The sequence below is a fragment of the Capsicum annuum genome, chromosome 3 (genome assembly GCF_002878395.1).
Source record: "Capsicum annuum cultivar UCD-10X-F1 chromosome 3, UCD10Xv1.1, whole genome shotgun sequence".
Lineage (NCBI taxonomy): Eukaryota > Viridiplantae > Streptophyta > Magnoliopsida > Solanales > Solanaceae > Capsicum > Capsicum annuum.
Genome location: NC_061113.1, coordinates 235,513,859 through 235,537,222, shown reverse-complemented (window position 1 = coordinate 235,537,222; position 23,364 = coordinate 235,513,859). Strand labels below are relative to the sequence as shown.

The following is a 23,364-nucleotide window of genomic DNA, read 5'->3' as shown; positions in this document are numbered from 1 at the left end:
ACAGAACAGGGCACTCTGGGTATTCCTACGAAGGTCTAAGTGACGGACCGTCAAGACACTGACGGGCCATCAATCGTGATGCGGCAATCGAAAGTTCAAATTTCGAATCCCCAATACCTGGGAATATATAAATACCCAGTTTAGGGTTAAATTAGGCATCTTTTATCTATCTTTTAGATACTTTTCATCTTTTGAGCAACTTGTAACCTACTATTCTCTGAGAAACAAGCTGATATTGTGGATCTTAACACTTTATTCACTATTTATTTGAAGATCACGAACAATCCTTTAGATATTTTTGTAAGTAATTTTCTAAATTATCTATGAGAAATATAATGGAATCTTCTTCTTTCATGATGTGTGGCTAAAGCTCTCATAACTAGGGTTATAAGAGTCTTGATGTAATTGGTTGTTTAGGGTTTGAGGATGCCTAAATTCTGTGAATAATTGCAATTGTCTAAAATCCTCTTCATTATCATGATCTTTTTTGGTTGCAAACTTGAAGGGTGAGCCCAAGAACACCACTTGTTTGAACAGAAAAGTGTGTGTTGGGAAAAGAGGAGATTTACAAGGAACTCAAAAGCTTCAACCTTTGGGTTAAGGGTTGATGCATTAACAGGATTAACCCACTTGAGAAAACAATTGAACATATCATTGCATTCTTTAAGTTCGAAAGAATTAAAGGGCAATCATTTATTAAGGTTAAGAAACGAATAGATGAACTTTAGAGTTCAATAATCCTTGCAATTGGAATTTGTTAAGTAGGAATTTGGGATAACTCACAACCTTGACTGCTGTAACATTTTGGTGAACATAATCCTAGTTTACTCATTCTCATTGAATCAAAACTTGCAAGCATATTCATTAGTTGGAACACGATTTACTACAAGCATACTTCACTGTTAACAAACAAACCCCCTCTATTCCGGAACCTTCGATCAGTAGTCCATTAATAATCATAACACTTAGTTTACACAATTTTCTCTGTGAGATTCGACTCCAACCTAGTTGGGTTCGATATTAGACTGCGACTACTTACACTTTCTAACGAGAGTTGTAATTTTGGCGTATCATATTGTAACTGATAGATTTATTAAAATTTCCTTAATTATTATAAATGTTAAATTTATCCATAATTTTCTTCCTGTTAATCTGTCACAAATTATGCCATGTAAATATGTTAAGTTGTTGAATTCATGTAACTTTTAAAAAAATCAATACAAGAGTAGATGAAAATAAATGTAATCGAATTCATTTTTTATAGTAACAAATTTCATTTTCTTTTGATATTTTGAAACGTAATCACAAACGACAAGTACAAAGTCTGAATACATCTTTTGTGTATGCTACAGGTGTGTTAGGTATGAAATATAAAAAAAAACTAAGAAATAAATTATTTCTCACTTATTTTCTTGTGTTCGTTACGCAAACAAATAAATATTTTTTTAAAAATATCTATATATACTTAATACAAAATAATGAGAATGAATAAGATAGGGGAGGTGGAGCAAGAAAAAAATTATATTTTTTTTGGTTAAAAAAGATATTTGGGGGTAGGGTAGTGAAGTGGGGGACCCCATCGAGAGTTAAGGGTAGGGGTGGGGTAAGAAAAGAATTTAAAAAAAATAAATTAAAAAATATATTTTTTGTGGGTGGATGTAATTCTTTTTTGGGAGGGGGGGGAGGAGGAGATTGTGGTGGAGTAAGAAATTTTCTTTAAAACATTTTTAAAAAAAAATGATTTGGGAGAGGGTCTGGTAAGTGGTCGGAATGAGAGTGGGGGTCAGAAAAAGTTTTAAAAATTTTTTAGAAAATAATTTTTTTAAGAAAAAAAATTGAGGTAGGGATTAGGTAACGGACGGAGTCGGGATTAGAATAAGGTGTGATATAAGAAAAAAATCTAAAATTTTCTTTAAAAAAAATAATTTTTTTGTGGGGGTGGGGCGGGGGGAAGAGATGACTTATGGGATGGGGGTCGGGGTAGGAGGTTGAGTTAAATAATATAGGTTAAAGTATAAAATAAGATTATATAATATTAAATAATAGTATAATTAAAAAAAAAATAAGCAAATCACGAAATAACATCAAATCGATGGTTATATAAAGAAAGGGTTTTCATGATTATCAAAATATGAAATTAAATCGTACCGTACAACATTTTTTTAAAAAACAGTCAAAACAAACATGGTTCTCTTAGTAATCATATCATACCATAAAAAATCACAATCCAAACAGTGTATTAAGTGAGTGATGAAAGTTCCGCATACTCTTCTTCTTCCTACTATTTTTTAACAAAAAAAATAGTTACAAACTTTCGTAATCATGAGTACGGCTAGTACTCCTGATCCGTGGTCACTGGGAGTTTTCAACTTCTATTAACAATTCTCTGAATCTCAATATTGATCTTAATATGATCTGTACTTTAGTTGGACGACTCGTATGTCAATTAGTAATTTTATTAAGCTTCTTAACTCACTCCACCAGCCAAGGTACGAGTCGTACCTTGCTCCACGACTTGTACTGTGGGTCGTATAGTGTTGGACTATGTCTCAGATTTTTGAATTTTTGTACGAACATTGAGTATTTATATATTCAAATTTTAAGTTAGTGATGAATAGATTGTTGCACTGGTCTTTCGACTATAAGAATAAGAGTTAGCTATGAAAGTGTTGATGAATAGCCTCATCCTAAGATCCTTGACAATCTTCATAGAAAAGCTATTGAATATGCTTTTGCTTAAAGTTTGGACAAAAATCTTCATTAATTCAAATGATATACTGTCAACAAGGGAATGAAATGTAGGAAATAACCTACAATTTATTGAATTCTTACGTGAAAAAAAATTGAATTCTTTAATTATTTTATATGTATATCTTCTCTAGAATATTTTCAGTTGAGCAGGACTAACACAGAGTACTTGAAGTGTAAGTTTAGTGATGTATCGCAAGTTTAGTGATGTATCGCAGGAGGCTGACGTGGTGGTGAAGCTGAACTCTCAGGCCATTCAGAAGCGGGAGAGTTTCAAGTATCTGGGTCTATGATTCAGGACAATGGTGAGATTGATGAAGATGTCACGTATCGTATTGAGGTAGAGTGGTAGAAATGGAGGCTCGCTTTGGGAGTTCTATACGATAGGAAGGTGCCCTCGAAACTTAAAGGTAAGTTCTACAGAGTGACAGTCCGACCGGCTATGTTTTATGAAGCGGAGTGTTGACCAATTAAGAACCCCCACATCCAAAAGTTGAAGGTGGCGGAAATGAGGATGTTGCGATGGATATGTGGCCATACCAGGAAACATAGGGTGAAGAAAAATGAGATTGTTCGGGAGAAGGTGGGAGTGGCTTCGGTGGAGGACAATATGCGGGAATTGAGGTTATGTTGGTTCGGGTACGTGATGAGGAAGGGTTCTGATGCTCTAGTGCGGAGGTGTGAGACACTGGCTATGGATTGTTTTAGATGGGGTAAAGGTAGGCCGAAGAAACATTGGAGGGAGATGATTAGGCAGGATATGGAGCAGTTACAGCTTACGGAGGACATGATCCTTGATAGGAAGTTGTGGAGGATGTGAATTAGGGTAGAGTGTTAGGGAGTGGGAGCACGTCGGTAATTGTAGGGGAGCGTTTTTTATTTGTGTCTGAAGCTTTTTTTCTTTTTTTGGGAACTCCAGGAAAACCCGCAGTCGCTACACCCTCTGCTACACCCTCTGTCCTTCGGGTGAGCACTATGTGCGCACTGGGTAAACCCCTCATTGTGCAATAGCTCACAAACCACACAGGAGATATAAACCGCACTAGATAAACCCCGTGCGACGAGCTCGATTAAGAAAGCATTAGGGGTGGATCGAACCCGCGACCTCCGCTATGGGAAGTCCCTCTCAAACCAACTCAACCACCCCCTTGGGGGTATGTCGGAAGCTTCTTGTTTGTGGTGTTGAGTGATTGTTTGTGGTTTCGGATAGATAGTTTTAGTATTATCTTGTAGGTGTAGTATTATCTTGTGGCTAGCAGTGTTAGTTTATTTTACATATTGTACTAGTTTATATACATCTATGTTTTGTATTTATTATACTGCTATTGGTCCTAAGCCGGGGGTCTATCGAAAACAGCATCTCTACTTCACTTTAGGTAGTAGTATGGTCTGTGTACACTTTACCCTCCCCAAATCCCACTATATGGGAATACACTGAGTATGTTGTTATTGTTGTTGTGTTGCATATCTTCTCTAGAATCTTACTTCTTTAGCGTGAGGGGTATATTCGTATCATTTTATTAACGATATATGTATCTAAAATATAACGGAGGATATATATGTATCATTTATCATAATTTGAGGATATATTTATCTCTTTTCTGTTACTATAATGCAAAATAGAGAAGTATTGAATAGAAATGAGTACTTCAATATATAAAATTAATTTAGTCAAATTATCCTCTAATTACTAATGTTTTTTTTAGAATGTACAACTAAAAAACATGACATGCATTTAAATTTTAATTGTATATTAAATAAATAATTTATCGATATAAATGTTTTTCTCATTTATAAAGCATAGACTTATGAATTTATTTTTGTATTTAAAAAATTTTAAATTAAGAAAACATATACCAAGTTTTTACAAAAAATCAAAATTATCAAATAAAATCACATATTTAAACACTAATTTCATTTCAGATCACTCCTACCATTACGCTTACTAAATAAAATAATAAAATGACCCAAACAATGCAATTAGGGAGGAATAAATTTGCGAACCGTTACACACTGTTTTTAGCAACAATAATTATAACTGTATATCCTCCTTCGACTTTTCCTGCTATTAAGCACCACCATTGATGAACAACAACAATTAGGGTTTTGCAAATTCGTGTATCAAAACAATGGAAGAAGCTAAAGCGCTGGCGCAACAACAGCTATTGATGCAGCAACAACAACAACAGCAACAACAGTTAATCCTATTGCAACAATTCCAACGCCAGAAACAGCAGCAACAACAAGATGCTATGGCTCGATTTCCTTCTAACATTGATGTTCATCTCCGTCCTCAGCAGCTCCTTCATCGTCCAATTAACCCGAATACTAACCTAAACCCTAACCCTAACCCTAACCCGAGTTCGAGTTCGAGTAATAACCCGTCGGGTCAGATCGGGAATCAGCAGAGCTCGGGAACTGCTCAACAGCAACAGCAACAGCAGCAGCAGAAGATGAACCGGGTTGCCCCGGAAACTAATCGAATCGAGCTACAGATGGCTTATCAGGACGCCTGGCGAGTTTGTCATCCTGATTTTAAGCGTCCTTTTACTTCTCTTGAAGATGCTTGCGAAAGGTAACCACTTTTTTTGGTTTCTCTTACGGTTGATTTTCGTAAATTAAGGGGTGTTTGGCCATGAAAATTTGAGTATATGAAAAAACAAAATGTAGTTTTTGTTTTCGAAGGCAGAAATGATATTTGAAAATTGGAGTTATGTTTGACGATGAATACAAATTGGAGTTGTTCTGCGGAGGTAGTGGTATGGACTGCGTACATCTTACCCTCCCCAGACCTCACTTTGGGTCTTTGGGGGAATACACTGGGACTGTTGTTGTTGTTGTTGTTGTAATTTGGAGTGGAGAAGGTGAAAACAACTTTATGGCCAAACTCCTAAGTTTACTGCATTTTTAGACCTCTATGTTTTTCTATTCTCAGTGAGATACACTGGGTATGTTGTTGTTGTACGTTTTCCTGTTCTCGTGTTATTCAAAGGTCTATTTGTAAAACTTCTGTAATTTTAGCTGATCCATGAGAACATAGAAAGGCTTCCACGTTCATCATGCTTATAAATAAAAGGGCAGCTGGTGCACAAAGCAGCGTTAGTAGTGTCCAGGGAAGGGCTGCATCCCAAGAGTGTGATGTAGACAGTCTATCCTAATGCACGCAAATGCAAGCATTAGTGGCGGCTTTCCCTGCTCGAACTTGTGACCTGAAAACTTTGCCATCACTCCAAGGCTCCGCTTCATCCTCGTGCTTATAAATGTTGAGAAAAAAATATTGTAGGGAGTATGACAAGACCAAGATGTGAGTAGATGTTTTCATATTCTGGTCACATTTCACTTGTTCCATTTGAACTTTAATATGCAATTAGGTATAGTTTCTAAATCAACAGTGCATGAAAATGGAAGTAGTGCTTCCAGCTTTGATAGAGTCCCTTGTTTTTCATATGAGCAAATCTCCAATTGTGCTGCAGGTATACTCTTGTCTAGGAATATATTGCAATTACATTTAAAGAATTTGTAGTATACTTATATCCGTTAATAGTTATATCTCGTTATGTTCTAGCAGATGTAATTTTAGCAGATGTAATTTAGGTGAGATGCATTAAGGGGGAGGACGGTAGAGTGTTGGTGGAGGACGGCCACATTAAGAAGAGATGGCAGTCGTATTTTCATAGGCTCTTGAATGACGAAGGGGATAGAGCTATTGTGTTAAGGGAACTGGAGCACTCAGAGGAGTGTCGGGATTTTAGCTATTGCAGACGTTTTAAGGTAGAAGAGGTTAGACAGGCTGTCCGCAGGATGCGAAGGGGTAGGGCGACGGGGCCGGATGAGATACCGGTGGAGTTTTGGAAGTTCGTTGGAGAGGCTGGTGTAAGGTGGTTGACTGGATTGTTTAATGAAATCTTCAGGACGGCAAAGATGCCCGAGGCGTGGAGGTGGAGTACCATGGTCCCTCTCTATAAGAATAAGGGGGACATTCAGAGTTGCAATAACTATAGGGGGATTAAGTTATTGAGTCACTCTATGAAGATCTAGGAGAGAGTAGTCGAGGTGAGGCTGAGACGGATAGTATCTATTTCGGAAAACCAGTTCGGATTTATGCCCGGCCGCTCGACGACGGAGGCAATCCACCTGGTGCGGAGGTTGGTGGAGCAGTATAGGGAGAGGAAGAAGGATCTACACATGGTGTTTATCGACCTGGAGAAGGCATACGACAAAGTCCCCAGGGAGGTGCTTTGGAGATGCTTGGAGGTGAGTGGAGTACCGCTGGCATATACCAGAGTAATTAAGGATATGTATGATGGAGCGAAAACCCAGGTGAGGACGGCGGTAGGGGACTCAGAGCATTTCACTGTCCTGACAGGATTGCATCAGGGATCTACTCTTAGTCCCTTTTTGTTTGCGTTGGTGATGGATGTGTTGACGCGGCGCATTCAAGGGGAGGTGCCGTGGTGTATGCTTTTTGCAGACGATGTAGTTCTGATAGATGAGACGAGGGGGTGTGAATGACAAATTAGAGGTGTGGAGGCAAACTCTTGAGTCTAAAGGGTTCAGGGTGAGCAGAAGCAAGACAGAGTATGTGGAATGCAAGTTTAATGACGTGAGGCGGGAGAATGAGGTAGTAATGAAGCTGGAAGCACAGGAGGTATGTAAGAGGGATAAGTTCAAGTATCTTGGGTCCGTGATCCAGAGTAACGGTGAGATTGACGAGGATGTCTCGCACCGTATTGGGGCGGGATGGATGAAGTGGAAACTCGCGTCGGGGGTGCTGTGTGATAAGAAGGTGCCGTCCAAGCTTAAAGGCAAATTCTACAGGGTGGTAGTCCGTCCGGCCTTGTTGTATGGAGCGGAGTGTTGGCCAGTTAAGAACTCCCACATCCAAAAAATGAAGGTGGCAGAAATGCGGATGTTGCGCTGGATGTGTGGACTGACTAGAGGGGATAGAGTTCGGAATGAGACTATCCGGGAGAAGGTTGGTGTGACTTCAGTGGAGTGCAAGATGCGGGAAGCACGATTGAGATGGTTCGGACACGTGAAGAGGAGGGGCATGGATGCCCCGGTCCGTAGGTGTGAGAGGCTAGCGTTGGATGGTTTTAGGCGGGGTAGGGGTAGGCCGAAGAAGTACTGGGGTGAGGTGATTAGGCGGGACATGGAACAGTTACAGCCCACCAAGGACATGACCCTAAATAGGAAGGTCTGGAGGGCGCGAATTTCGGCAGAGGATTAGGGCCAGTTTGGGTCGCTAGTGTAGGGAATTACTTGGTGGGGGTTTTATTCCTGTTATGATTTCGTGTTCCGTGTTCCATGTTTTATTACGAATCTGTGTGCTTTCCTCTGCTTTCCTCTGTTTTATATTGCTTATGGGTGCCGTATTGATGTTATGTAATCTGCTTCTGTGCTTTACTATGTGTTTGTGTGGTATCTCGTACCTTGAGCCGGGGGTCTATCGGAAACAGCCTTTCTACCTCATCAGAGGTAGAGGTATGGACTGCGTACATCTTACCCCCCCAGACCCCACTAGGTGGGAATACACTGGGTTTGTTGTTGTTGTTGTTGTTGTTGTCTATTACTACTAGTATGCTCACTCTATGCTAAACTATGAAAATCCAAGAAGTTTAGCTTCCATGGCCCTTTGAAGTGCCCTGGTCTTTTTTATATTAGTCACAAGTTTAAAACGACATATTTATTGATCTATTTATCACCCACCCATTAAAAAAAAAGAATAATTTGTGAAGTTGGAGCATGTAGTTTCAATAAATTAAACACGACTCACTCCCAGATTAGATATTGGCTATAGCCGTCCCTATATCAATATTCAGAGGATCAATTACAGTTAGACTATGTCACCCCATCAATGGATTATGGCACTTGATAAGAAAGAGTAATATGAGAAATCCCTGTTGCAATATTTAGGGATTCATTATAGTTAGACTATGTCACCCCGTCAAGTGGAATATGGCACTTGATAAACCTGCACGTTGGCTGTATTCATTTGTGTTTTTTAATTAAAGATCAAGTGTTTTTGTTTTAATAGAATTGTATTTTTTTGTTTCTGGTAAATCAAGTGACTAGGAGTTCACGGGTTCTAGCTGTGGAAACAACCTCTTGCAGAAATGCAAGGTAAGGCTGCACACAATAGACTCTTGTGGTCTGACCCTTCCTCCAACCCTGTGCGTAGCGGGAGCTTAATGCATCGGGCTGCCCCCTTTTTTTTGGGCTTCACTTTTGGTGTAACGAGGTCCTTTGCAGAAGATGTAGATTCTGTAATTGACATTATTGGGTCACTGTAACCAGTCCAGGAATAGGTTTTTTTATTTTGGGGCGTTCCTGTTGTGCTGAGGGATATTCTTTTGATATAAAATAGATTACCTTCTTCCGGTGAAAAAATTACCAGCTACAGTCATCGGGAAGTACATGCTGAACCTTTTAAATACTCCTAAATGTTCACTATGTAGCAGAAGAATCACTGAGCTCCCTTTGATGACCGTATGATATAGTAATATACATCATTGCAACTATTTAATGTAGTTTCAAGCATTAATAGGCATAAGAGGATGTATTTAACATACTTTTGTGTAGTGTTTTTTCTTTTTTCTTGAGCTGTCCACATGAAATATAAGTAGGTCTGTCTTAATTATTTCTTCCTTTTAGACAAGCAATGGAAATACACGAATTTTTGTCGCTTCTACGTAAATTGTTTGAAATCTGTGTTTAGTTTTGAACATCCTCAGCTGTCTTTCTCTTCATACTTGATCTATTGCAATAAATAAGCAGAGCTCTTGCTTCTTTTTTTTGTTGTTGTTGTTGTTATTCTGTCCTTTGACACAGCCTCTGGCAAAAAATGCAAGGTAAGGCTGCGTACAATACACCCTTGTGGTGGGGCCCTTCCCCGGACCTTGCGCATAGCGGGAGATTTAGTGCACCGGGCTGCCCTTTTGTTGTTATTCTGTCCTTCCATTCTCTACCTTCTCATTTTATATCTCCTTTTAGGGGAGATCGCATCGACACCTGTGTGAAAGGACTCTTTTGTTTGACGGACAGATGGGCTCTGGGGCTTTGTTCAACTGCAAAAGTTGTGAAGGACTTTGTGACTTAGGTCACAAACATGAACCCTGCACTATGCAAACTAAGGCTGGTATTTAAGTGGAGAAGAGAGGGGGTGGGCCCATTACCCCCGAGTTTTGAAGGCTGCAGTTGGTCTTAAACAGATTTCACAGTCATAAAAATAAAGATTTGATATAAGATGTCTGAACTTTGTAATGTGAAGTTTTAGTATTTCATTGTTGTTGTTCTTTTCCTTTTTGATTATAAGTTCACCATAGAATGGTTTGTCTAATGCTTGTCATCCACACATTTATCTCCTAATGACTACTCAAAAACTGCAATGACTCAAACAATGATTATTCTATCAAAGAACACTAAGTCCATCTTTTTTATTAGGAAGTCTAGTAACTTTTGTTTCATGAGGGATGGTTTTGTGACATAAAAAGAACATTTGCATATAGTTCCATTGTCTTGGCTCCAGTTCATAGAAGTAGACAGAGCCATGGGCATCTATCTCTATATAGCGAGCTTTATTGGTTGCCAAAAGCTACTCTTGACCAGGTAATCATAAGACTAGATCCGGTGTTGCGAATGATAGTATAAGTGTATAATCTGTTGATGGTTATACCAACTAGTAAGATCTTAGCTGTTCTTTTCTTTTATTTTGCTCGAATTAGCATGTGGATTACCTATCAAAAAAGTTGCTATAAAAATCATCTCGCCTATGGTATTGACTTGAGACTTTTTCCTTGTGTCATGGATTTTTTAGGCTTCTGCCTTACCATGTGGTAGCGGACTATGAAGCAGAGGAGGATGATAAGATCCTTGATTCTGACACTACTGGCCAAATGCTTTCTCGTTCACAACAGTGGGATCACAACATTGCTGTGAAAGTTTCAGAGTTCACTGCAACATTTGAGAAACAAGTTCTCGCGTTTAATATAATTTCCCGGAAGAGAGATGTTGGAGACTTCCGGTCCGAGGAGAAACTCATGTTAGAGCAGTTACTGTTGCAAGAAGAGAGGAGAAGCCTGCTTGAATTGAGGCAAGAGATGGAGTCGAGGCAAAAGATGGGTCGAGATACTCAGGATCCTAATTTGCAAATGGCAGCTCTTGTTCATGCAGAACAAGCTCGTGCCGAATCACAGGCTCGTGCTGAGATGATGAACCGAGCACCAATACGAGCTAGTGCACTTGGGCCTAGGGGGAGCAATATTCAAATGGGTAATGATATAGGTGAGCATGGACAGGAAGTTAGCCCTGATGAAATGATCAACGGTTGGGGCAACAATGGACATAAAGATGAAAAGGAACCATCTGATGACTTTTTGAATGATGAAGAAACTGATAATGGAGATATAGGTACTCAGAGTGAGTGGCGTGGAGGTGGGGAGTTGGATCTGAACACAAGATGAATCATAGAACTTTCGGTGTTTGGCATTTTCCATGTGAAAAGTGAATACTTGTGTCAAAGTTTAGCATATACTTTGGTGCATTATGTAACTGATTCTACACTTGAAAGTTGGGAAAAGCTCACCATTTAAGATTAGGATCAACATAGGATAGTTTTATTGTGAGTACACTGGAAATGAGTTATGTTCATCTTTCTGTGATCTGCAAGAAAAAAAATATACCACCCCTGATATCCAGATACACCAAAGCTGCAATTTTGGTGAAAATGGTATGCCAGTGCAACCTTCTTCTCTGGCTATAGCAGTCACAAAGACTTGTGTTCTACTATAAAAATTTGGCACATCCGATGAAGAATTCCCAATCCCCACTGATTTTCACCCTTCCTGACTGTCAGTACTTGTCAATAACGTAATTAACCAGCTTGACATCCCTGGTGCAAAGAATGATTTGACCTGCAGGTGAATCTCTTTTTTTTTGAAGTTAAGTGAATGAAATGCATCTTTGTTGGAGTAGGTTGTCATGACTCGTGTGGTGTTTGTCTCTTCCAGTCTTTCTTCTTTCTTTATGGAATTTGAACTGCTGAAAGCTTTTTTCCCCGTACCTGCACAGACCAAAACTCTCTTTGCAGATTCTTCTGTATGATTATCAGCTTACCGAGGATATGACCCTTGATAGAAAGGTGTGGAGGATGCAGATTAGGGTAGAGGGTTAGTGGGTAGGAGTGTGTCCTTACTAATAGGGAAGTGTGCTTTGTTTATCTATGTATCTGTAGTCATAGCGTTGCATGTGTCTTATAGTTTCTTGTTCGTGGTGTTTTGGTGATGTTTGTGATTTCGGATAGATAGTTCATAGTATTACTTTATGGGTGTTTTGTTTTTTTATTATCTAGTGGTGTGTTACCCCATTTTGTTGTTTGTTTTTATATTCTGGTTGCTATACTGTTATTTGTCTGAGCCAACCTTTCTACTTCATTTGAGGTAGTGGTATGGACTACGTACATAGATCCCCACTTTGCGGCAATACACTGGTTATGTTGTTGATTTTTCTGTTCAGCCAATGAGGTAGTCATGTTCCTGAAACTGGGGGTTACTATTCTAGAACATTACAAAGAACATTCTACTCTATAACTCTTAATACTGCCCAAACGCAGACTAGCAAGCGAGATGCAGTATGCCTTTCTACTGGCTGTTATTTGGTAGGAATTATAGCAGATTCTCTCTACACTATTTATCACTCCATCGTGAAGTGAATTATCATCATACTACATATCTTTGATGGTGTAATCAACCACTTCAGGTTTTAAGTACACTGGAAAAGGAAGAGAGAACAACAATGATCAACTTTGTTTGCTTGTAGTAGGCTTGTCGAACAACTATCGAACCCTCACTTAATTGGGAAACTTGTTTGTCCAAGACTGGCCTCACCTGAGTGATACTGGTGAAATATAATTTCATATGGTTTCGTTATTCAACTCATCAATTTCATTACCTCTAAATGTTGCGGGGAGTACTGTACAGCATTTACAATCTGCAAGACAACTAATGGCATTCCACCCGTTCTGTTCTCCAACATGACCAAATCGGAACTGTTAAACGAAATAAATTCAGATTGTACTTTTATTGAAGTCACTATTCATCAAAGATCAACCTGCACCTCTCTGCCTTTCCTCTAATGCTGCGTAATTTCATTCTTTGCAAGAGTTTTCATTGACAGGCAACTATCATCAGTAGATAACCAGTGTGACTTTCCTAACAAACCACAAAAAATTAGAGCACCTTCCAGGCCTTAGCCTTTCAGTTTGCACATGTTTTTCTTTTTCCTTTTTACATCTACAAAATGGCATTAATCCAATCCATACCAATTTAACGACACACTAGTAGGTAATCAGAAAATCCAAGCCAACAAACATGCAAATTCACAGCACTGGAAAATCTTTCTACTTTCATCATTCTCTTTTGTGTATAACAAGTATGCAGGATACAGTATGCAATAAGCAAGTGCCATCAATAATAATCTTCTCTAATTTTCCTTAACTTTCTGCGTGTTAATTAAGGTAGCTGACAGAAAGCAACATAAATGATCCGGTTGTATAAGTTATATCTCTTGAGAATAGCTGCACCAGCTTCAACCATGGAACACCACTGCATTGGCATACTGTCCTTGCTCATCAATTTAATTTCATAGCTGCAAATGATGATGCAACATCCATTGCCTCATCGACTTTTGCTATATCAGTAGCCTGAAGGGAAAAAATTTTAACCAACATGAATATATAAGTTACAAGCAATGGAAGCAATTAAGGCAAAAGATGAATGTCAAGTTTGACAATTTTACAGTGCACGTTATGTGCTTATATTTCTTTCCATTAAAGGGCATGAGATGTATGCAACCATCACAAGGTGGAGTGATGTACCAGTTTTTAAATGAACCTGCTTTGTGCAGTGTGCAAACATTTACCAAAATACCATTAAACAATGCAACTATTTTAAAACGGAAATAGTCAGACCAGGACTGGTTCCCAAAAGTTTCTTCTATTACTACAGAAATAAATAGCATGAAGGTAATCCAAAATTGAGTATGATGCAAACCTGGCCTTGGGCGAGACCACCTTTTCCTCCGCCGCCCTTGCCTCCCAAGGGCTTTAAAGCTGCATTCAACCAGTCTTTAACATTCAACTGCTGGCACTTGTCACCTTTCTCAGGTACACCAGCACAGACCAAAACTTTGTTCGCAGCTTCATCTTTGCTAAATATCAGAACTGCCATACCCTGTTCAAACAATGAAACAGTTGCGATTATTATACATTAAGTGCAAATTTTAGAGTATACGAGATAGCATGTATGAGCTAATAACCTTCTGCTCCATAACTTTGACAACTGCTTCACGGACTGCACCAGTGTCCGAGCCCACGTCAATCTGCAAGATGCAGTATGATTTTCCACCAGAAGCTGCAGCTTCAGCCATTTCTGAGGCAGCTTTAACGGCTTTTTGAATATTCTCTGCAGCTATCTTCTTTTTGGCCTTAATAACTTGATTCTGAAGAAATTACCAGCATGTTACTTTTCTTTCCTAAGCAATGTTATTCATCTTCGGTCACACTAGAAACAGTACATACCTGGAGAACAGAGAGTTTGGCCTTGAGATCAGTTTTCATGACAGTGGGAATTTGTGCCCTCTCCACAGCAGAGTTCAAAGAAGTTACTTTCTGAAATTAAGAAGTAAATGGATTAATTCATCAGATAAGGAACAATAGTAGCAGTAGGAACAAAGATCAGCCAAAGATTGGATAAACTTGAATTGACCAAAGATTAAAGAACAAAAAGATGCTTGATTGAATAGCTTAGCCAGAAACTATCCAGCTCCACGACATCCCTAAGGAGGAAGATACAGTGCAGGGGAGCAATTATAAGAAATAGATGACTGGAATAAAGTATATCTTACTAACAACTCTGCCACATTATGGTTTATACTTCATCAGCGTATGAAACAAAGAAAACAAGCAAGTCTAAAACTAAGATCGAGTAGTTAATTTAAGAAGATCTATTAACTATGTAGCAGGACTGCTGAATGAATGAATCATTCAGTAGGGAGCAACTTTAGAAGTGGGAACAATACGCCGTCCAATTCCATCCCGGGGAAGATACAGCAGGGGATCAAATTTAAGAGATAAATGACAGAATAAAAGCTACATGGTTACTAGAAGCCTTAGCACATTTTCCAGCAGTTCAGTATTATGAAACAAAAAAGGATAGGAAATAGTCCAATGTCTCATTCCCTCTCCACCAGGAAACAAATACAGTCAGAATACACGCCTGCAGAATATAATAATTCAGGGCGAGAAACGCTGTACAATGTGCAAGTATAATTTGGTGAGTTAACAAATATGATTATCATCAGTCAGCTAAAGTTGTGAATTATGGAACTTTAATAAAATTAGGACAAACATCCAGTCTCATGCAAATAGATACACAATCTCAAGGAATGATCAATATTACCATGGCATAAGAACTAGAACCAATTGGGTAGGAAGAGCACTAACGTGGTGTATGAATTTGATGTTTAAGACTTGCAGAAGGGTAACTTTGTCAGCAACAGTTTTTGTAAGAATTATTAGTGAGCAATATTACCAATCAATTTCACTTCAAATCGTCACAGCAAAAAAAATATTCACTCCAACAACTCTAATCCTCAATGATTAACAACTCTTCAGGTTGTTTTACTAAAAAGGCACGTTTTCCAAGAAAGTTAAAAGATTCTAACACCTGGTTTTTATCAAATAAAAGAACTATAATTCCTAGTAAGGATAGAGACCAAATAGAGCAGAGACTTTCCAGGTTCGAGAAGAGTGGTCTAGCAAGCACTAACCTCTTCCAGCAAGCTTTCATCGGTCTGAAATGCTTCATTTACTTTTTGTTCGAATGAGGATGCCAATTTTGTGGCTTCAAAAGCACAATTAGTTGTAACAGCAGTAACCCTTCGGATTCCCTTGGCAATTCCCTCCTCAGACATCAGAGCAAATGCCTTAGCCTCTCTTGTATTAGAAATGTGTGTTCCTAAGTATCCATAAATTAGTCGTAGGAACAGATCATAATCCATAAACATATTCCCATAAATAGCATTAGAGAATAAAAGAGAATTACCACCACAGAGCTCAGCAGAGTACGATAACCACTCTTCATTTTCTGGATTAGCAAGAAGGTCCTCCACCTTCTGACCAATTGACACAATCCGCACAGGGTCCGGGTACACCTATAAATCCACCAGGACATGTAAGAACGTTTAAATGTCCGAACAGACAACGAAGACAGGCAAAATAGTGAAGCCCTTACTTCGCCAAAGACAGCTCGGAGACCTTTTATACTCTTTGCATCAGACAGTTTTGCCTCCTTTGAGAATACATCCAATTCAGCCTTAATTTGCTCATTGACAATGGATTCAATTTTTCTTAGCTCCTCTGGCTTTACTGGTTTCCCTGTTCAAGGCATTAGAACATTATCATTCTTCATAGAAAGAAAAATACCCACAACAGCAGCAACAGCGCACACACCAAATAAAGGGTTTACCGTGAGAGAAGTCAAATCTCAATTTTTCAGGAAGAACAATGGAACCTTTCTGGTCAACATGGTCGCCTAGTACTTCCTGCATTAGTTCAGTAACATAATCAAGCAATCAACTCCATAAAGTATGGAAATGCTTGAACCAGCATCTCTTTATTTTCTGCTAGAAGAAATACCTTTAAGGCAAAATTTAACATGTGAGTGCACGTATGATTGGGAGCAATCAATGTACGCCTATCATAGTCAACCTGCCCAATCCAACAATGTAAGTAAAAAGAGGTAAAACAAATCTGAAAGCTTAATGGTTGTGGAAGGCCAAACAGAAGAAAGTGTCACCTTACAAATCACTTTATCACCAACCGAGAACTTGTGCGCCTGTCCACTGAAAGATCCAATATGAAGAATGAATCCTCCATAAATTTGAACATCACAAACTTGAAACGATCCACTGGGGCTTTCCAGTAAACCAGTGTCGTATATCTGTATCGAAATAGTCGAATAGCTTTATTAGAATCAGGAAACTAGAGTACAACATGACATAAGGAGGAAGAGGATGAATTAACGATGCTACAAACAACCAGAGTTTCCTTATCACAATCTATAAGTTCTTTATGTTAAGTTACACGTTCCATAAGCTTCAAGTTTCTGAAATTACAGCAGTATAGTTAAAAGACGCAAAAACTTGATAAATGAAGACTATTCTAACGGCCTATAAGTCAATTCCCCTTTTACAATGCATACCGGCTTTCAACCAGAAACATCACAGAAATAAGCAATTCAAGATCGTCCGTCTTCTATGCATCAAGGAACAAAACTAACATTGAGTTACACTCTTGGGGGGGAACAAGAAAGTGATTCCTCAAGCTTCTGAAGAATGTGAAATCCTCACATTGTCACAACCCTCCATAACTTCGCACGCTACATTTGATTAACAAGGAAAGAAGAAAAAATGATAGGACATATCACTAGATTTCATGACCGACAAGGGAGGGCCTATTTATATTGGTAGAGCCCCTTCACCTCCAAATATTCCATTTGGGGTTTTGCTCACCAAGTGGTAAGTGAGAAAAATATTACTAACCCAGAAAGAGATGAGTCGGGATTAAAAGAAGACAACAAATCAAAAAGGAGAACTTGAGAGTCACTTTCTCTCTCTTTTTTTAGATAATCGAGAAATCCCTAAGCGTCAGTGGTGCACGGTCCGCAACGCGGTGGCTAATGAGCCCATCCCTCTACCTCTCTCCACTTAAATAGAAGGGCTTGGTCCTCGGCAGGGCTCCAACATATCCTGTATTGCGCTCTTACGGTTAGACTAAACCCTGAGGGCATTCGAGAGAGTCACTTTGTTTGCTTATTTTCCTATATACTTCCCAAGAAACACTTTCCCCTCAAACGAACAATTAGCAAATGTTCATAATTAAAGTTTAGCACCGATATATATATGCGCCTAATGAGCCTGTTCTCTTCACTATATTGAAGTTACGCTGTAGAGGCAGTCAGCTCCTCCATAAAACATTACTCTTCAGGTTAATTTATCTGCGTGGGTTTGTTGGGTTGGGGTTGGGGGTTATACTCTCAAACACAAGTACCCATACAGATTTTAAATATCCTAGACCCTTTGACCACAACATTAAAAACAACTTGGGCTACACCCTCCTCTTACAGACTTAATATAACAACATTGTTATTTAGCGTCCTTCCAGCAATATTTTGAAGTAGTTCAACTTACCATCATTTAACATTTTTCTAACCAAGATATAAAAGAAATTTTTTACCTGACCACCTTGTTCAGCATAGAAACTGGTACTCTCAAGAATAATACCAACTTCATCCCCAGGAGCTGCGTTTTCCAAGAAGTCACTTCCAGTGTAAATAGCTTTTATCTCACTCTCATGATCCTGAATTAAGAAATTCAGAAGTAAAACTCTGATGCGAGCACTTTGTTACCATCTCAAAAAGAAAAAAGATGTAAGCAACAAGGGTGCGCTTTTATTTTTTAAACCACGGGTGTTTGGTACTAGAAAAATACTTTCTTGCAAAAAAAAGTGAGTGTCATACTTATTTTCTAGTGTTTGGTACGTAAGAGTGTCATACTCATTTTTAAGGAACTCGTTTTCCTAGAGAAAATGTCACTCCATACCAAACACACCCTAAAAATCATGATAGGATATTTCTAGAACAGCTGAGACTAGCCATTTAGTTTAGGAGGAAAAAGTTAGAAAAACAATGTCAGACTACACGTCAGAAAGATAAATAGGCAGGAAATCCAACCAGAAAGAACTACTTTTAATGGACAGATGAATGGGGATGAAAACATGGATAACAAAAACGGTAAGAGTGATTAGTTTGCTAAATTAGGGAAAGAATGGATGGAGAAGGGAAAGACGGTTTTGTCCTTGTTTATAGAAGTTACAGATATTAACATTCAAAGCAGATGAAAACCCGTCAATAGCAGAAAAATCACTGAAGCAAGCAACAAAATTCAAGAAGCCATAGTTTTTCAAAAGGAAGAAAAATTAGCAACCTGGAACCAAGTAAACTTGAAAATATCATTTGTTGCAGCGACCCCTTTCTTGTGCAATGCAGAAGTAGCGTCAGCATCCATGGTAATAGCACCACCAGCATTCTGTTTAGTATAGGTTCAGAAACAGAAGGTGTAAGCATGTATTCTTAACTTGTGAGTTGTGAAGGTAGAATTCATAAGATAATTTCTTGATTGAGTACAACTACCGACGCAACTTGGAAACATGAGTATAATCTAGCACCTCACTTCATAAGTTGCTTTTCAGCTGTAACCTATTTACTTAATCATTCTACAAAACATTTCCACTACTACTTCTCAGTATACAAAGAATAGGCGACGTTCCAGGCTAAATCAATCTACCACACACACTACACACCGCATCACTTCACCCTTAAGAGGTCCCCGAGGCTTCATTCCATTGGCACCTGTCCATGTCAAATTTATCCCTTTGCTTAGCTTCTAAATGACAACGGGTTATGCTCTAGTTTGTGCGTACCTCGAATATCTGTCCAGGCAGCTGCTTCCTCCCACCGTCTACCTAGACTTGGACACATGGGAAGAAATCACCTAATATATTTTGTTTTACTGAGATTTGAACCCGAATCTCCATAGTTTGCACCCACTTCATTGATCACTAGGCCACACCTTAAGGTGCAAGCTTAAGCCTCCAAACTCAATAAGTTTTTTTTAATACTACTAACCTTGATCTCTCAGGAACTATTTCTTTTCCGGAAAAAATACTCAAATCCTGACATGGCCCCAAAGAGGTAAAAAGGGGCAGCCGGTGCACCAAAGCTCCCGCCATGCACAGGGTCGGGGAAGGGCCCAACCACAAGACCCCAAAGAGGTAAACATAAGATGATTCTCTAGCATCCATTAATATCTTCCGCCCTCTCTATTCAGAATTTCGTATCTATTCAAACATAAAAAGCCCCAAGAAAACCAAATGGACCTAGATGTAACTATCTAACAGCTCAAAGTCTCAAATGGCGACTCGGAAATTAACCTAGCTGGACAGAGTGGACAAAACGAAAGCAACAAAGAGAACCTTGCTCTGCGCATTTCTTGATCTTTCCCTGGCAGCATCCATAGCAACATTAAAACCATCAACATCAACCACCAAGCCTCGTTCCTCTGCCATTATCTGAGACAAAAAGGTTTAATTTGCTTTCATCACTGAGATATGGATTAACTGGTTGGAGCACTATTTACCTGGGTCAAATCTAATGGAAATCCATAAGTGTCCCACAAGACAAATGCCTCCTGCACATCGCAACAGAAGTAAGAAGAAGAATCAAAGACAGCTGAGACACCAGGTCATCCAGAGCTAACAAAAGAAGTTGCTTATTGAAGTTCATGAAAGACAGAATGTTGCATATCTAAGGAAGAAACCATTGCATAGGTACTGGACTAAATTTGATAAGTTGAAATCAATCACTTGAAAACTGACTATTACCAACATTCCATCGATTTGCTTAGCTTCAGCAGTTAAGATTGCCTATTTTTCTATTTCCTTGGGAGAGTATTTATTTTATGAAAAATGAAATTCAATTTTTATAGGGGGCGCTAAAGGTGTCATATAATAGGCCTCTGCTAAAAGGGTGAATGTGTAAGCACTCACTGAAATGAGCACTACGCAATATACGTGAAGAAAAAATTAAAAAGATGTACATCTTTGCCTGTCAAAACAAATACTAACACTAGTATATTCTCCTTGATCACAACTCACTTCCTGTTTGTTTTCCAAGGTCTCGAGGGAATAATAAAAGTTCAACATCATTACTACTATGTTATAAAATCAGACATGGTTGTGGAGCTGCATGTAACCTATACAAACTAATATGTCCAATGTCCCACATCTGAAGTGCCGGCAAAGGTTGTATAACAAGCTGAAAATTTTACTTGTTAGTTTCAATTGAATATCCACATTTCCTTCTTGATCAATGGTTTTCCATACAAGCGGTCTTCTTAAGTAACACGTTCCATGCAAAGTACTATCAGAGCTACATCTATTCCTCAAAGTTAACTTCTATTCTATTCACTAAAAAAAATAAAATATATATGGTTCCACATGTTCCTCACTAAATACAGCACAATCCAAATGAATATGAATTAAAGGCACTGGGCACTAAGTGATGTTTGAGATGAACTGAGTATTAAGTAAATATTAAGAGCACAGTTAAGATATTAAATTAGAAGAAAGTAAGCTGATTTTTCCATCACAACTTGTATATGGCCAATATGCTTGCCTGGCCACAAAATTGTTTCCCTTGAACTTCCTGAGCTGCCTTCTTAAATTTCTCAATTCCCTGAAGAAAGAAAAAACTTAACGTAGAATAGAAAGAAAAAAAATAGAAGACAAACAAGAGCAAAATAAGTCACCACTCTCCCCCAATTGGGAGCAAACAAGGAGCAGCAACCACTCAATTAGAAGCCATGTACACCATTTTACTACCCTATTTGGTCAAATAACAGTTGTAAGACAGAAACATATCATTAAGCTGAGAAGAAAAGTTTAGATATGAAGGAGAAAGGAAGCTTAACAAAGTCATCACACTCAACACATTGATGATATTATTTGTTGGTGCATTCCTCTGATAACGAAGGCGAGGCAGGTTTGAATACAGAAAGAAAATAGTTCTTCAGAATTGATATCCCCAAGAAAGGCCGATCGTAGAATCGTTACAGATTCAGTCAAATGCTAATTCTATTTCTTTGGTTAAGTATTATGCCATCACCAATACAATTATTAATATGCAGTGTACACATGCAGAAAAACGTTATGCCATTAGCATTTCAACTCAATGCTATTAGCAAATTGTTTATCTCGAAGTTAGTTTTATGTACGATTTTCCTCAACTAGCTATCTAAAATAATTATCTGGATATTCCCATTATCTCACAAAAAAAAGAAAATCAACAAGAACGAATCACTGATTTAAGAAGTTAGCATCCACAGGCTCAATCTCAATGTTATAGATAGTTGAGATACAACAACAACAAACCCAGTGTAATCCCACCAAGTGGGGTCTGGGGAGGGTAAAATATACGCAGTCCATACCGCTACTTCCGAAGAAGTAGAGAGGCTGTTTCCGATAGTTGAGATACAGAACTACAAATTACAGCATTTTTGGACTTGTTTCCTTTCACTATATTACAAAGAAGCTTACATGAAGCAATGTCCTTCCAAAGCTAGTTTCTTCCTCGGCAATGATGTCCCTTATATGTGTCTCACGTTGCTTCAGCTCTGGGAAGACGTCGCCCATAACTTCTACCACCACCTTTACAAGGCTACTCTCAACATAAAGCAGAGTGTAAATAATATATTGAACTTTGAGGTGAGTGGGTACACAGCAAAAAACTGCTAAATATCAAATAAACCCATTTTGCAGGCAAAAACAAAAAATGGGGCCGGCAAAATTCCAAGTACTTTTGCATACCTACTGAAAAACCCTTGTTTTGCTTTCAGAACCTCTGTACCATAGCGTACTGCTCGACGTAGAATGCGTCTGAGGACATATTCACGGCCTTCATTCCCTGCAAAACAAGAAACACGAACATCCAATTTACCAAAGAACAGAACCAGAGACCATTATTTGTCCTAAAACGCCAGAACACCGTCAGAACCTCCTTGAAAATACTAGCACACATGCTTCTCTACCAAGCACGGAAATTCACAGAACTGAAATTTTAGATCCATGGATGCACATTTATAACAGAATGAGTAGGTTTTAAGTACTATTGGGGGAAGGAAATAGGAGAAAATATTAGACAACAAGCTCACAGCCATTAACTCAGAAGGTCAAAAACTGTAAAATACAATCCATCTTACAACAAAAATGCCTGAAACTCACTATACAAGATTAAATCTCATGAAAATTTGGCTCCAAAATCAAATGAACAACAAGACGATCATATTTATAATGGATTATCACACCTGAAAACTTTACAAGTACTCGAAACTTTTAACATCAAATACAGTACTAATACAGGGGGTCAACCAAAAAAGGAGAGGAACGATTTTGAAGACCTAACTAGCTGATGGACCACAATAACAAGATTCTACCTGGACAAGAACCATCAGCAATGGCAAAAGACAGAGTTCGAATGTGGTCAGCAACAACCCTATAGGCAATATCAATTTTGTCCACATCATCAGATCCAACTTTGCCAGAGTACGGACGAGCTCCAGTTGCCTATTAGAAGATTGAAACATCATCTTAGGAGAATAGCACAGATAAATATAGCAATAAGAAAATTTCAGTTGCACAATTTCAGGCTCAGGACCGGTCAGTTTGGGACAAGTTCTTTTGTACTCTTTCTCATCTGGTAAATCCCATCCCTACCCAGCCCTCCAAACCTCCAGCCAGTCGATGCAGGCTCTTCCCCACTTTGTGCCCTTCATAAATCAAAGCCCAACCTCTTAACTAGACGTTGAGTCCTCTTGCCATTGGCCATTACTTCACAGAAAATTTGCCCCTATACAAAATTGAATCCTAAAATTCCTGTTTTAAACTAATTTTATAAATGAAACAGTAACAACACTACAGAAAATAATGTATCAAATGCTTTAAAG

General features: G+C 38.6%; 2 protein-coding genes across 2 annotated transcripts in view; one reads left to right on the top strand and one right to left on the bottom strand.

The window, feature by feature from the left end:
- The first annotated feature begins 4,669 nt into the window (after nucleotides 1-4,669).
- LOC107862905 (bromodomain-containing protein DDB_G0280777) lies at nucleotides 4,670-12,112 on the top strand. Its single transcript, XM_016708616.2, has 2 exons — nucleotides 4,670-5,323; nucleotides 10,565-12,112. The coding sequence occupies exons 1-2, from the start codon at nucleotides 4,878-4,880 to the stop codon at nucleotides 11,208-11,210; spliced, it is 1,092 nt and encodes a 363-aa protein (XP_016564102.1). The 5' UTR covers nucleotides 4,670-4,877; the 3' UTR covers nucleotides 11,211-12,112.
- A 1,010-nt stretch (nucleotides 12,113-13,122) lies between these two features.
- LOC107862906 (alanine--tRNA ligase) overlaps nucleotides 13,123-23,364 on the bottom strand; it is a gene marked incomplete in the record, with an annotated part of 13,638 nt that continues 3,396 nt past the window's right edge. The window contains 18 exon segments of the mRNA XM_047409553.1: nucleotides 13,123-13,447; nucleotides 13,797-13,976; nucleotides 14,062-14,244; nucleotides 14,324-14,413; nucleotides 15,574-15,761; nucleotides 15,849-15,957; nucleotides 16,038-16,180; nucleotides 16,272-16,347; nucleotides 16,442-16,513; nucleotides 16,602-16,745; nucleotides 18,041-18,163; nucleotides 18,790-18,891; nucleotides 19,838-19,933; nucleotides 20,002-20,052; nucleotides 21,039-21,098; nucleotides 21,959-22,079; nucleotides 22,229-22,325; nucleotides 22,855-22,984. Coding sequence (XP_047265509.1) covers nucleotides 13,376-13,447; nucleotides 13,797-13,976; nucleotides 14,062-14,244; nucleotides 14,324-14,413; nucleotides 15,574-15,761; nucleotides 15,849-15,957; nucleotides 16,038-16,180; nucleotides 16,272-16,347; nucleotides 16,442-16,513; nucleotides 16,602-16,745; nucleotides 18,041-18,163; nucleotides 18,790-18,891; nucleotides 19,838-19,933; nucleotides 20,002-20,052; nucleotides 21,039-21,098; nucleotides 21,959-22,079; nucleotides 22,229-22,325; nucleotides 22,855-22,984 — 2,037 coding nt within the window.